General features: G+C 53.1%; 1 protein-coding gene across 3 annotated transcripts in view; it reads left to right on the top strand.

Moving 5' to 3' along the window:
- st3gal3a (ST3 beta-galactoside alpha-2,3-sialyltransferase 3a) overlaps positions 1-14,394 on the top strand; it is a 28,597-nt gene extending 14,203 nt beyond the window's left edge. For 2 of the 3 annotated variants that reach the window (XM_084444429.1, XM_084444431.1), the window contains 7 exons: positions 223-317; positions 2,012-2,075; positions 2,678-2,773; positions 2,890-3,076; positions 8,448-8,594; positions 11,003-11,149; positions 14,155-14,394. In XM_084444429.1, coding sequence (XP_084300555.1) covers positions 223-317; positions 2,012-2,075; positions 2,678-2,773; positions 2,890-3,076; positions 8,448-8,594; positions 11,003-11,149; positions 14,155-14,259 — 841 coding nt within the window. In that variant the 3' untranslated portion in view covers positions 14,260-14,394. The remainder of the gene's footprint in view (positions 1-222; positions 318-2,011; positions 2,076-2,677; positions 2,774-2,889; positions 3,077-8,447; positions 8,595-11,002; positions 11,150-14,154) is intronic. The other variant, XM_084444430.1, reaches the window with a different exon arrangement.
- The last annotated feature ends 435 nt before the right edge of the window (positions 14,395-14,829 follow it).

Raw genomic sequence — 14,829 nt, 5'->3', positions numbered from 1 at the left:
AGGTTGTCTACGTGGTCTTCCCAGTGCTGATGAAGACAGAGCGCAGACAGTGGATTAGCTGAGACACAAACCACAGACATCTCAAACTAATCCTCAAAAGCCTTCTCTCCGTTAATCAGTGCATCTCCTCCCTACACACGAGGGCTCTGAGGGGTTTGGGAGAATTTTATATTCATGGGAAGTCAGTTCTCTCACTTATTGTATCTTACCTGCGTCTTACAGGTTTACCAAACCAGCACCCATGTTCCTTGACCCAAACTTTAAACGGTTCTCCAGGATCGGCAATTTCTTCCCTCCTTTTGGAATAAAATCGCAAGGTATGTTCCGCAATGATTGGTTGGTTTGGTATTTAGTAACTAAATACTAGGGTTTGATCGCTATTGAATTACGATGGTTAGTTCCCCCTCCCTTCCATCTTAGAAAGGAAAAGAGCTATCGGGTTCCTTTGATTTCTTCCCCGCTGGCTGTGTGAAAAAGCACCTATGAGAGAGCGAGTGGTCCTGGGAGCAGAGGCTGGCTGGAGATCGGGGTCAGTGGAGAGACGGCGGAGGCCGAGGCTGGGACGAGGCTGGGACATGGGCCTGTGGAAGAGTGGAAATCCTGGCTTTATCAAGACCATCGCAGGGGAAAGGCTATTAATCATCAATCTGCCCCCACTCATGTCTTTCTAAACCCATTCCCAGCGATACAGTAAGCCGATACAGTGTGCCTTCCAGATGCATAATAACGCTGGAATGGCTAGCTTCTATGTAGCCTGTGTTTCAAGCACAGCATCAGATCATCAGTGTGGTATGACGACCCTCGTGGGCCAACGCAGGATGCCCAAAAAACCTCCACTCCGACTTGTTTTGTTCGCTTTCTCTTGCTTTTGTAGGGCAGTTGCGTGTAGGGCATCGTCCCTCACATGTGGTTTCCCCAATCTGCTTTGGGGCGTAAGTGGCAACAAAAGCCGTCTCCTGATGGTGGTTGCCAAGGCGGGCGGATGGGCAGATCTAGAGCCCTTCGCAGTCACAGTGGTCTCTCCTCCAGATATGTGGATGCCACACCCATACAGATGGTATCCTTCTATGAGTTCAGCCTGCTGGTTTGGCTCTAGAGAGAGAGAGCCAAGCCTTTTAACTTCCCCTCCAGCCTGATTAAACTGTCTTTCCACAAGTCAACGGCGTGTTTTCCCTCCAACTTCACCACCATTAGTCACAGATCAGAAGAGCATGTCATTTTAGACCAGACAAAGATTTTGTTTATTTTCATCAGAGAATCCGGGACACCCAAGTTCCCCAATAGGAATTGATGCTCTGGGTTCTTGGTAATGAATTACAGCTCGCAACTACTACGCACTTAATTTGTTTTGGTCTTTCGATCTCACGACAAATGAGAGATCGGGCGATTTCATTAGGAGAATATAATTGGTTTTGCAATTATGGACAGTTTGATGGTCATTAGTGCGGGGCAAGTGTAAATACTCTGTCTTTCTGGATATCCGAGAGATGGGCCGGGCTCCGCTGTGTCCGTGAGGAACCAGGGAATCTCAGCCCGGGAGAAAACGTCTCTGTGACGCAAAACCTCATTCCCACGGGGTTCCCGAGGATGGCTCGCGTCAAGCCGGAGAATGTGTTGTTTAAAAAACGCTGTTCTTCTCCCAGGGTATGTCTCCGTGCTTTCCGCCCCCTGGGTGTCTCCGGCTGTATACATGTCTCCGGTCTAGGAGGTAGACGGGTCCGTGTGAGAGGCCCTGCTGCCCCCGCCCCCCCCCCTGGCCGCCCGTCTCTGACTGGTTGTATAACATGAAGAAGTGTTCAGGCAGCCTCTAGTGAGCCCACCCAGCCTCTGGCTCCAGGTCCGCTACTCCATTTATCACCGGCCGTAGTCCCCGTCTAGCGCCACCTTCATCTCCCCGTCTAGCGCCACCTTCATCTGCCGGCAGAGGTGATGCTGCTGGCTGGTATGTGGAAGAGAAGGCCTCACTCTCGCCTTCATCTTCAGCTCATGTTCTTCTCTTGTCTCTCCACAGAAAAGATCCTAGATATTATTTTGACCGCCACTAAGAGCTACGGCCTGGGCGCCGAACTGGACAGGTATGTTGGCCGCACTCGTGGCTAGTGAGTCTCTCATCCACCATTGCAGCGTACTGTGTATCACATGCCAACAGGCTGGGAACTCTGGAGTTATTTATAGATTGGCGACTGCATCTCAAGAACACCCAGAAAGGAATCTAATAATGTACGCACTAGTGTACAGCCTCAAGAGCCTTTCTCACAGTCCTGCATGTTCTGTTGAATAAATCACGCTCGATCGGCGTCCTCAACATAAAGATTAATGGATTAATCACGGCAGACTGGTATCAAATGTTTCTAGTTTTTAGATTTCACTTTTTAAGGCCCTGATCCTTTCCACAACCACCAGAATATGCCGACTTGATTTCATCAACTGGGCCGAAGAAATTAGAACCGTGTTTATTTTTCCACCTGGAATGTAGAACTCAGTCTAAACAGAGGTCACACTCTCCACTACATCAGGCTGTCAGTGGGCCTGATAGCGCACCGACATATCAGATTAGCACGAAATTAATCAAAGCGACTCACGTTCCCCGTCTGGACACAGCCTCCGCGGCGCTCGGCAGCTCCCGGGACGTCGGCCAGTTTTACGGCTGTTTCTTCTCTCCTCTCGCTCCCCCAAGGCTGAGCTGTAAGAAGTGCGTCATCCTGGGGAACGGCGGCATCCTCACCAACAGGTCCCTGGGCCGGGCGATCGACCGGTACGACGTGGTGGCGAGGTCAGTGGCGGAGCGCCACGGCTCCCGTGTGTGTGTGGCGGCCGCATCGCGGCCCTGGCCAACGTCAGCCCGGCTCCAGGCTGACCCGCCCGTGTGTGTGTGTGTGTGTGTTGCAGGCTGAACGAGGCCCCGGTGAGAGGCTTTGAGAAGGACGTGGGCTCCAAGACCACCATGCGCATTACCTACCCGGAGGGGGCCATTCAGAAGACGGAGCGCTACGAGGCCGACTCCCTCTTCGTGCTGTCCGCCTTCAAAGCCCAGGACTTCAGGTGGCTCAGGAGCTTGATCTTCAAGGAGAAACTGGTAAGGCAGCTGAGGCTAACCAGCAGAGGGCAGTGGGAGGTTAGGGGAGAGTCCTCGGGCAGAACGCAATGAAACACATGCACCTGTTAGTCATTCTAGTAAATATCTGGGTGTGCTACAAGCTGCCCCTCTTGCAAACACATTACCTGTCCTATACGGGAACTGTGGATGTTCTATGGCCATCCTTGTATTGGTAGCAGTCATCTAAGACGTTTCAGAGCATATTGGACAATCTAACTCACGCTTTGAATTGGTGTTGTTGAACCATGTAAGCCTACTGAATTGTATGTGGAATATTCAGCCTGCATGATGTAAAGTTCCAGGGACACATGCATGCTGTCTGAGTCTATCAGTGATTGGCCATCTTGTTATTTAGCCAAGCAAAGCTGACTGGCTGTCCCACAATGTTGGTACTGAGAACATGGGACTGTCTAAGGCAATTCCCTAAGCATATGAAGCAATGAGCTCCAGCAGCCCTTTTTCATTTGACATAAAGGGTTCAAGACAGCTTGCATTAAATAAAATAAAAGCGTATATCAGTCTCTGGACTGACCGTGTAATCTGGTCAGAGCCGCAGCAGCAGTCTTTGCCTGCCAGACAGTGTAGTATTCCTCTTTCCCGGGTGAACGACAGCTATTCAATGATCTGCTTAATTGGCTTGTCTGTAGGTGAATGGACTCTCCTTATCTCTTTAAGTAGAAAATGAAGGAGGTTAATGCATCTCTGACGCTCTCTCTCTCTCTGTCTCTCCCTCTCTCTCTCCCCTCTCTCTCTTTCTCTCTCTCTCTCTGTCTCTCTCCCCCCTGATGTCTCTCTCTCTCTGTCTCTCTGACTCTTTCCCCGCTCTCTCTCTCTCTCTCTGTTTCTCCCTCTCTCTCTCTCCCCTCCACTCTCTCTTTCTCTCACTCTCTCTGTCTCTCTCCCTCTCCCCCCCTGATCTCTCTCTTTCTTTCTCTCTCTCTGTCTCTCCCTCTCTCTCTCCCCTCCACTCTCTCTCTTTCTCTCACTGCCTCTCCCTCTCTCCCCCCTGATCTCTCTCTCTCTCTCCCCTTCTCGCTCTCTCTCCCCTGCTCTCTCTCTTTCTCTCTCACTCTCTCTGTTATCTGAGAATTAACCAAAGTGCCCTGTTGGATATCTAGGCCCCCCTTCTTAAAGTCCATAGCAGAGGCGGCTTCCATTACAGCAGCATATGAGACTCAAGGCCATACTACATTCTCTGAGGCTGTGTGTACAGTATGTAACAACGTACCCCCGTCTTCCTGCTCAGCTGAAACTGAGCACAGCAACATTGCATGACTTTGTCAACATTAATTGACTTTGTCAACATTTTGACACACAAGTATCGGATAATGCTGCCTGGAGAACCTGAGCGTTCTGACTGGAACTCTATCCATAATGTCTACGACGTACTGTATACTGTAGCTCTTACCACTGCTGCTCAGCACTACATTATGTATTAGACTCCCCATATGCCATTGAGAGGGTGGTGGGAGGGGAAGAGAGGAGCTGTATTTGTAAACATCAGTCTTTTTCGACTGTTACAGCAAGCAGTCTGAGACGCATGAGTATGTACGCATAGACACACACACACACACACACACAATAAGACTGAAAGGATGAGTGACTAATGGCGTGTTCTTGTGGGATTTCTCTGCGTTTCAACAGATACAACACAAAAGATAATGCACCTCGCCTATCTTGAGTGTGTGATAATCACCACGCGTACGGTAATCCATTCTTCCCCGCTTATTTGAAATGTTTATTATCGGCCCCCAAGGTCAACGCAGCGTTCCAAGGTCGCCTCGCGGAGAGAGAGTCTGAAAAGGATTTTCCTCGCTGAGAAATGGCTCCCGGTTACAGTCACTGTGGCTCTGCACGGTTGAGTGGGAATAGAACACATTCCTACGGTCCGAGCCACAGCATACCTGCCCCCCCCCACACCCCTCCCTCCATTCATCGTTCTCCTCTCCCTCCGAAAACAGAGCGGCAGATCGCCCCCAGGGGTCAAGCGCTCTCCCGTCTCCCAAGCGGGCACAAATAGCACGGCCGTCAGCCTGGCTGGTGATGAGACTACAGCCTAGTAAATACAACATTTAAAAAAGCCTGACTCATAGGATGGAAAATAAAAACCCGATGAATCACACACCTAATCTGAAATTCCTCTGTCTCTTGTGTAATTTGTCTATTCCGCCGCTTATAGTGTTTTTACCTTCTGAAGTCCGACTTGTGTGAGCAGCCGTTGGCCCTGTCCTCCTCGTTGGCAGTTTTGTTGACCCTGTCCTCCTAGACAACATAACACAGTATAAATTAGGACTAACGTACTGTGTTATACTATATGTGTGTATGCGCCATAGCCTGTCCCATACACAGTATAAACTAGGCTTAACTCAGTTGCTTGGTACTCAAAATCAGATTTTTTTTTGTCAGAGTCCTCTCCTGGTGGGGGTGGGGGGGGGTCGACGAGGGAAGTCAGGTCCGATGCGCGTCAGAGAGCAGCCGTAGCTCTGTGTGCGTGTGTGTGTGTGTGTGTGTGTGTGTGTGTGTGTGTGTGTGTGTGTGTGTGTGTGTGTGTGTGCGTGTGTGTGTGTGTGTGTGTGTGTGTGTGTGTGCGCGCATCGGGAGGCAGAGCGGCACGCTCGGTGCGGTGAGGGAGACCCGGACTCACCTGACCTGTCAGGAGACAGCGGATCCCTCCGGGGTGGTCCTCCTCCTCCTCCTCCTCCGCCCGCCCGGCCACGGATCACTTTCCACCCAGTGACAGGCGGGGCCGACCGGGCGGAGACACCGCGGAGTCAGCCGGCCGCAACGTCCGCGCCGGCGTTCCTCTTCGCTCCTTTATTGACACGCGTTAACAAGACCGACCAACCTTCTCAAGAAAGCCATAAAACGCTTTTATTTGCCCGTTGTCTTCCAAGGGATCGTCAGTCGCGTTGGCACAAAATGTTGTCAATAGTGCGTTTACCCTGCAGAAGAGGTTTACTCTGTACTGTTCATGAGTACAATGGACAGGTAATGTATTTTGTAGTGATAATAATTTAAAGATGGCTTTAGAGGACAGGCTTAACGTTTGAAACTGACACGGACTGAACGATACGGTGTTAAGGGGGTAGGGAGGCCTTTGAGACGCACCATCCTCATTCACAAGCTTTTAGAATGGGAGATCAAGTTGCTACTCCCCCCACTATAGCTAGGCTGAATTACCAGACCATTGCATACACACACACACACACACACACATGCCACTGGTTATGAATGGGGTATGAGTGTTGGCTGGCATGAGACTGATGGTACATAGATAAGACCAGTGCAGAGGCAGAGACTGAGTGCTTGCATTGTGCTATTGGAGCACAAATTACACTCATCATGGCCTACTCGCCATGAGTGGGACAACTCAAGCCCCACTGTTCTCCACAGACAAAGGCTGCCCCATCAGAACATGTGCTATATGTTAACAATTCTGTTCCGACCAAGAGGAATTTACCACAGCGGGCTGCCTGGTCCACCCTGGCCAGTCCAGATGAGTTTCCTCCCTCTAACCATCTCTGCCCACTGTTCCGCTGCGCCAGAGGTGTTTCCCGTTTCCGTTAGTGAGCAAAATGGTTCCAGTCAGACGGTTACCAGTGGGGGTTTTTTAAGTGAAGAGCTCGCGGTGTCGTGCGGAGCAGCAGAGCGACAGTGCTAGGCTACGCTAGCAGCTCATACCATCGCTGTGTGGTTTCTACCTGCTCCGGGCCACACATACCTGAGCGCCCTGGGCGCCGCAGCCACGGGTATCCCAGTAACCGGCCCCTACAGAGCCATGAGGAATGCGCAGCAGGCCTCTGGTAATTACCCTAATGGCCCCAGGTATATTGATACAGGGTCTTCCTTCCCTGCGCGGCCTTGTTTGCTGCTCTTGTTTTGCATCGGTGTTTTTAATTCCACTCCATTCCTCGTCTCGGAGTATTGCTATCACTGGGCCGTTTGAACTTCCTTCAAATTTTCCACCGCCTAGTTTGCATATCCCCCCCTACCCTCAAATCCTCCTAATCCATGTTTTACCTCACCTATTGTTGCATTTGTTTGTCTGGCCAGACAGACTGACCAGATCGGAGAGCAAGATGGTGGTTCCGTGCGTCATTAAATCACATCTGGTTCCGATAGCTGTAATTCCATGACACTTTAGCACCTCATTATGAGCAGAAAACGTCAGGCAGAGCAAAGTGTCGTCTGACGCCTCTCTTCATTTGAGAACCTCAAATAAAAAAGCAAGGCCTGAGGCCAAAATAAAATGTTGATTCTGTTTGGACAGTGTGTATTTTAAATCCTGCCAGATCTCTCTCCTTCTCTGTGAAACCGAAACCCAAAGGTTCCCTTAATACCAATAAGGTGGTGGAGATTATTGTACTTGTGGTGTTCTGGAGACAGCTGAGCGGCCCCTTGACTGGAGAACTCTGTGGCCTGTGGTCCGCTGGTGTGTAAATGATGTCTTCTCTGCTGGCCTTTTATAAACTCTAAGCTCATAAAATCCCCCCTCATGGCCCATCAAAGTCACAGCGCTCCCTAAACGACCCTGTGCTCCTAAAGAACACCTTTATGAAGTGTCTGCTCAGCGCTGTGGAGCTGCTGGAAGTGGCTGTCTCGTAGAAAAGCTTTTGGCTACAACATCCACCACCTCTGGACTCAAAAACTGAACCGTATGTAACTGACAGGACTGAGTGAGTCATCTTAGCTCAACTTGGCCTCAACAAGAACATTGTGCGTTGTATTGATTGGAGCTGGTTGACTGAATGAGACCGCTGACATTTGATCCTGACCAGGGCACGGGTTGTCCCAGTGGCGGCTCAGACTGCTGCTCTGATGTAGGCAACCCTGTCAGAGAGGCCCTTCATACCGAACCTGTCTGCCAGAGAGAGGTGGGTCCTGTCTGGCCGTGCCCTTGGCACACAGCCAGAGCAGCTCAAAGCCAATCGCCATGTTTTATGGTCACCCTTTATACGGGAATATCAAAGGCCCCACCGGCTTATTTGCACAGGTGACTTCCATTAAATCCAATGACCAACTGTTTAGCATCAGCTCTCACTTGGCCAGTTCTGGGCCCAAGAGTGACTAATCATGGGTCGGGACGGGAGAGGCGATGTGGAGGTGATCTGGCCGAGCGGCCCGGTAATTGATATGCGCCGGTCGGAGGGTGGGAAGACTAGAGTGCACCAGAGACCACCAACAGAGGTCACGTTGTTCTAGTAAAGGAGATGTATTACTGGAGTTCTCGCTCATTTGCAATCGCGGCTGGTACACTTTTTTCCCATACCATTCTAATCGCTTTCTCTTAATCTGTTTCTGTTTTTTTTTTTCGTTGTTTCTCTCTATCCTCTCTCTTTGTCTTTCTCAGCGTAGCACGGATGGTTTCTGGAAGTCGGTCGCCCGCCACGTCCCCAGAGAGCCTGCCGAGATGCGCGTCCTCAACCCCTACTTCATCCAGGAGGCGGCCTTCAGGTTCATCGGCCTGCCGCACAACAACGGACAGATGGGCAGAGGGGTGAGAGTCTGGCGCACATGACCCGAACCAAACGCACCCCCCGCTTCACATGACCCGAACCAAATGCACCCCCCGCTTCACATGACCCGAACCAAATGCACCCCCCGCTTCACATGACCTGAACCAAATGCACCCCCCGGTTCACATGACCCGAACCAAACACACCCCCCGCTTCACATGACCCGAACCAAATGCACCCCCCCCTTCACATGACCCGAACCAAACACACCCCCTGGTTCACATGACCCGAACCAAACACACCCCCCGCTTCACATGACCAGAACCAAACACACACCCTGGTTCACATGACCCGAACCAAACGCACCCCCCGCTTCACATGACCCGAACCAAATGCACCCCCCGCTTCACATGACCTGAACCAAACACACACCCCGCTTCACATGACCCAAACCAAACACACCCCGCTTCACATGACCCGAACCAAACACACACCCCGCTTCACATGACCCGAACCAAACACACCCCACTTCACATGACTTGATCCCAGTGCAATCTGTGTCTTACACTTAAACCAGAAGATGTGCAACTCCCCGTTTCCTGTCCATAAATCTGGACGTAATAAAAGACTTAAAACCTAGACATAGATGGACACTCCAGGTCCCAGGTACAGTATTATGTTGTAAAGTTCCCAGGACATAGATCTTTGGGGCTGCCCTTTCCATACCACCCTGGTTGTAAAGATAACCAGCTTACCAAGCCACTTAGCCCCCCTTTCCAAACACACACACATCCTCCAAACCTCTCTGTGACCCCAAGCCCTTGTCTTCTTATTGTAACATCGTACAGAACTAATTTTTACCCTTACAATACGTATCATATCATGACCCATGTATCGTAATACGCATCGTATCGTGAGGCCCTTGCCAATACCCTGCCCTACTTCACAAGCAAGCTGTACTGAATAACCAAGCGCCATGAAACGGTCAATGAAGTACTGGTTTATACCTGCGTTGCACGGTCCTGGCTATAATTTGCGTCCGAGAAAATGCGAGCAACAACAGTCAGCTGTTTCACACAGACGGTAACGGTAAGTGTGAGGTAACAGGCCGGGAGGGAAGCCCTGTGTGTGGTAAGCGTGAGGTAACAGGCCGGGAGGGAAGCCCTGTGTGTGGTAAGCGTGAGGTAACAGGCCGGGAGGGAAGCCCTGTGTGTGGTAAGTGTGAGGTAACAGGCCGGGAGGGAAGCCCTGTGTGTGGTAAGTGTGAGGTAACAGGCCGGGAGGGAAGCCCTGTGTGTGGTAAGTGTGAGGTAACAGGCCGGGAGGGAAGCCCTGTGACGCGCTCCGTAGCGTCTGTCGGCTCGTATCAGGCGCGTCGGCCCGAACGCTCAGCAGAACCGCCAGGTGCCCCGGCGGCTCCGCAGGGCCAGAAACCAGACGGGAGAACAAACACGATTACCGTCTGGGTGTGACTAACACAGCCTCGCCTCAACATCTCTGGAATTAAGGTGCACTCCGCCGGTGAGTCACGAGGGGTGGCATTTTAAAACGTGCTCGGAATTGGCGCCACCCCCCCCTACCCCACCCCCAACCCCAAGTTGAAATCCTGCAAGTCTGGCCGGCGTACAGACGTCAGCATCCGGTACAGACCTTGGTAGACGGCGCCCGCAGTGACTCCCACTGATTGAAGGTCAGACTCGGTGTGAGCTGCTGTGTTTCTGATCAAAGCCCAGGATGGATGAACAACAGCGTAAGTGAGGCCAGAACACTGTGTACACACACACACACACACACACACACACACACACGCAGCCTCCCGTGTTGGACCTCCGCTGTGGAGGCCGTGCCTCTGAACAGAGAGGGAGAGAGAGCGTGCGTTGGGACGTGGAGATGTGGAGCGTCAGACCCGTCTTATCAGCCAGCCAGCGGAACGCCGCCGCTAGTGGGATTAGGCCTGTCACTCACCAGGGCCCCGGACGATAAGCCTCTCGCCATTAACCTGCCGGCCGCCAGGCCGCCCGCCCGCCACCGCCGCGTCTGTCAGGCCGAGTGCGTAAGACCTTCAGCACCACAGATAAACCTCAACACCGCCTCAGATGCCCGGCTGATAAGTTTCTCACTGGTCCCGGGCACCCAGCTGTCTCTGTTAAGAGGAGCCGATAGAGAGAGAGAGAGAGAGAGAGAATGAGAGAGAGAGAGAGAGAGAGAGAGAGGGAGTTAGAGCTGCTCGGAGAGGCAGAGATCTGCCTCTCCCTCTCTCTGTTAAGAAAATAAATATACATGTTTCCTTAGTCTTAATGAGCCATGACTTTGTTCTTTCAGACTGTTCCGTGACTTCTGTTTTCGTAACCTTTCAAATTTCCCCATTGTTCCCCATTGTTCCTTCTCCTCAGTCCACCTACAGCGTTCTACTGTCCCTTTGTGAAGACTCGTCTCGTTTGTTTTCCAGAACATTCCGACACTGGGGACGGTCGCCATAACAATGGCGCTCCATAATTGCGACGAGGTGGCGGTGGCGGGGTTCGGCTACAACATGAGCACGCCGCACGCCCCCCTGCACTACTACGAGAAGATCAGGATGTCGGCCATCAAAGAGGTACCGGCGAGACGACACCGTCCTCCCCCCTCCGCACGCACACATGGCATCACGCATTAATTATCCCGCTTAATGAGAGGAAGGTTGTTATGACCGGCTGCCAATTAATCCGCCCGTTTAGTCACGTTGACCGACCAGTATATCAGAGATTCCATTCCTGCTGAAATAATGGAAAACTTGGGGAGGTTGTATAAGCTGTCCGCCTGATTGTTAACTATGAGATTAGGGGTGTGTCATGTGATTAGGGGTGTGTCATGATCTCTAGTGAGTAGCTCACCTCTTACCCACATGTTCACAGTCCACGCCAGACTAATACTCCCTGTTTCCTCATCCCGTTATCATCCATACGGCCTCATTAAGAGGAACTGATGGATATGTCCTGGGGTCGGGGGTCGGGGGAACTACATTGGGAGGAGTACTTATGGAGTAAATGTCTCTTAAAACCGGAGGGACAAAGTGACCTGAATAATTTGACCCAGGCACAGTAATTGTGAAAGGTTTCCAATGAAACCGGGGTACATAACTGTGAGAAGGTGTTGGATGTTTGGCTACATCCAGGCAGTCTCAGATCTGGATCAAAATTGAAAGAGTGACAGGTCGTAGCAGCAAATGAGAGACGCCAGCACAGGTTAGATGGGCGGGGCATATCTATCGGTGGGAACTGATCGTGAAAGTCATTACTGATTGGTTATTCCGGCGCTACCCATGAATCGCCAGCATTTGAGCACCAGATTTCTGTCCCAGACCCATAGAGAGATCCGCAGCATGCGCTAACATAGTTAGCGTCGCTTCCGTAGTGTGTCAGCGAAAGAACTCTCATGGGTCTGACCTGTGAGAAACACCCATACTAGGGAATCCCCAAGGCTGGACAGGGTGACTCAGCGCGGTCAGCTGATTGTGTGCCCCAGATTCGGCTGTTCTCTGTACCCTTACTGGGACATCCGCCCACTCAAAGTTCACATGGAGCCACGGACCGTTCCGGGGCCAGTGTGTGTTAGCATTCCCGGCCTTAGGGTGTGCCTCTGTCTCCCATTGAGCTGTCAACCGACATGCCTCTGTTTAGCTTTCCACGTTTACGCTCCCAAAGGGAAGTTTATAGTGACCTTTCTGTCCTTATTTAAAACACTCTCTCTCTCACTCTCTCTCTCTCTCTCTCTCTCTCTCTCTCTCCCTCTCTCTCTCTCTCTCTCTCTCTCTCCCCCGTCGGCGGGGGGCCGGGGGGACTGAGACGTGTAGAGAGAGAGTCAAGTGTTCAGGAGTTTGCGGGCGCTAGTTTATGAAACGGGCACAACCGCAAGTGCTGCCTCCAGTGTCCAATACACTGTTTAAGTACACAGCGCTGGTCCCGCCCCATAAATCCCGCTTAGCGGAGAGGCACGTCAGGCCGACATGCGATCCCCGCCTCCGACCCGGGTGTCAGCGTGCGCTCTCTGCAGACTGCTGCCGACTTGTGTTTCAGTTTTTGCGGAGACACAGAGCCGTGTCAGTCCCGCCCCCGCCCCCCCGCCAGCCCCCCACATGTATAATTGAGCTGTGGTCGTGTGACCCAGAGCCAGCGGGAGGCCTCAGAGCCCAGACACCCCGCCTCGGGTCCGGTCGTAGGGCGCCGCCTTCGTTGCCCGCACGCAGCGGTAACCGCGTAGCACCGTGCGCCCTATCGTTGGCTCCCCACGACGAGATCAAAACCGATCAATCAGACCAAAATGAGACAAGACCCGACAAAGACCGGCGTGAAATCCCGGGAGGGAGGCTGCTCCTGCATTCTTTGCGTAGATAATATCGAGGAGTAAGTGTGAGCCAAGGCAAGGCGCAGAATGAAGGAGAGGCCTGTCTGATCCCTGCCTGACTTCCTCTCATAGAGAAGCCCTGGGGGGGCGGAGCACCTGCACAGACCAGAGAGGGAGGGAGGGAGGGAGGGAGAGAGAGGGAGAGAGAGAGAGAGGGAGAGGGAGAGAGAGAGAGAGAGAGAGCGGGAGGGCCACAGACGGCCGCAGTCAGAAGCGGGCGGAAGCGCGCCGAGCTCCCGTCACTCTGGCATCTGTCCTCCGCTCTGAGCTGCCGGTCACTCGGCCGTCCCCCCGCGGGCGTCCGACCCGAGCCAGCTCTACCTGACGTGCGCACTCTCTCTCCTGTACAGCGAGTCACATGGCCTTTCACGTGGCAGTTCTATTGGGTGGGGATGATTTAAAGGGCGGGGTTACAGGCGCACTTTACGACTCGACAACGACCCCTCCGTTAGCAGAACTGCGGCGAGGCTGCTCCTCTGAGGCTGCCCCTCTGAGGCTGCCCCTCTGAGGCTGCCCCTCTGAGGCTGCTCCTCTGAGGCTGCCCCTCTGAGGCTACCCCTCTGAGGCTGCTCCTCTGAGGCTGCCCCTCTGAGGCTGCTCCTCTGAGGCTGCCCCTCTGAGGCTGCTCCTCTGAGGCATGTAGTAGTTTCCCAACACTTCCTCACCATTTTGTCTCCCTGCATCCACACAGTCAGGTCTCTTTCCCACAGACATCTCTGTGCTTGTCAGCGACTGGTTGTCCTCACATTCCTGCTGGCGACCTGTAAAGCCGAGCCAATAAAGCAGCTACGCGGCTTTTTCCTGCTTTTGTGTCGAGCGGCCTGCGTTGGAAGTGGTTTAACCTCAGCCCTCAGCGCCGTGGCGTGCAGTAAGCCAGTACTCTCACTCATTCATCCCACGTTTTTCGGGGGCAGCTCTGTGTGTGGAGCACACTGCTTTTTGACAACACAATAGGCTCACCGTCGAGGCTGTTTGCTTTAGACCCGCTTTTATGCGTCTGTTTGTGCCACTGAGCCGAGAGAGAGTCTCTTTGAGAGAAAGTTGAAAGGAACGGTGTGGGAATGGATGCCATGCTTCCCCTGCTCCTTCTCATGTGAAAGTTCTCAATTATTCCCTCTTGTCTCTCCTTTGCCTCTCCCACTCCCACAATATGTCCTCCCTCCTCCTCCTCCTCCTCCTCCTCCTCCTCTTCATCACCCTCCCGTCCCGCCCCCACAGTCCTGGACTCACAACATCTCCAAAGAGAAGGAGTTCCTGATCAAGCTGGTGAAGGCCGGGGTCATCCGGGACCTGACCCGAGGGATCTGCGGCCCAGCGTGCTGAGGACCGGCCCGGATCTGCGCTAGCCTCCTCCGTCCACCGCGCCTCTCAGAGAGGACGAGGAGGAGAGACGTCGGGACCCCGACGCTGCTCCGTCCTCCTCCTCCACAGCCTGCGCCCGCGGCGGCAACCCCCGCAGCCCGGAGTTGGGGTGGGGTGGGGGGGGGGGGGGGGGTTCCTCTGACAGAGGAGAGAGGTGGGAGGAGTCCTCCCCCTCCCTGGACAAATACAGGGAACACCCCCCCCCCCCGACCCTTTTCCCCCCGGCAGCTCTCTCTAGCGTCTCTCTGACCAGGTGAGAGAGCGACGGCTGACGGGAGACGCGGGACGTTTCGGCGTCGAGACGCCGCGCCAAGAACACCTCCAGAGGACGTGTTCCTTCTGCTCACACACTTGAATGTATTCACAGGAACGGTTCTGTTCTTCTGTTCATTATTTATTCTAGTCACGTATCGGCTGCAGTGCCCCTCCCTCCCACCTACTTCATAATACGCGCTGTGTACTGTAGGACTGTTTCCGTCCAGGTAGTGATGTGCCCCACACCCTGCTGCCCCCCAGGAAGACAAGGGCCTT

The sequence above is a fragment of the Borostomias antarcticus genome (assembly GCF_949987555.1).
Source record: "Borostomias antarcticus genome assembly, chromosome: 10".
NCBI classification, from domain to species: domain Eukaryota; kingdom Metazoa; phylum Chordata; class Actinopteri; order Stomiiformes; family Stomiidae; genus Borostomias; species Borostomias antarcticus.
This window is presented reverse-complemented; position numbering and strand designations above follow the sequence as displayed.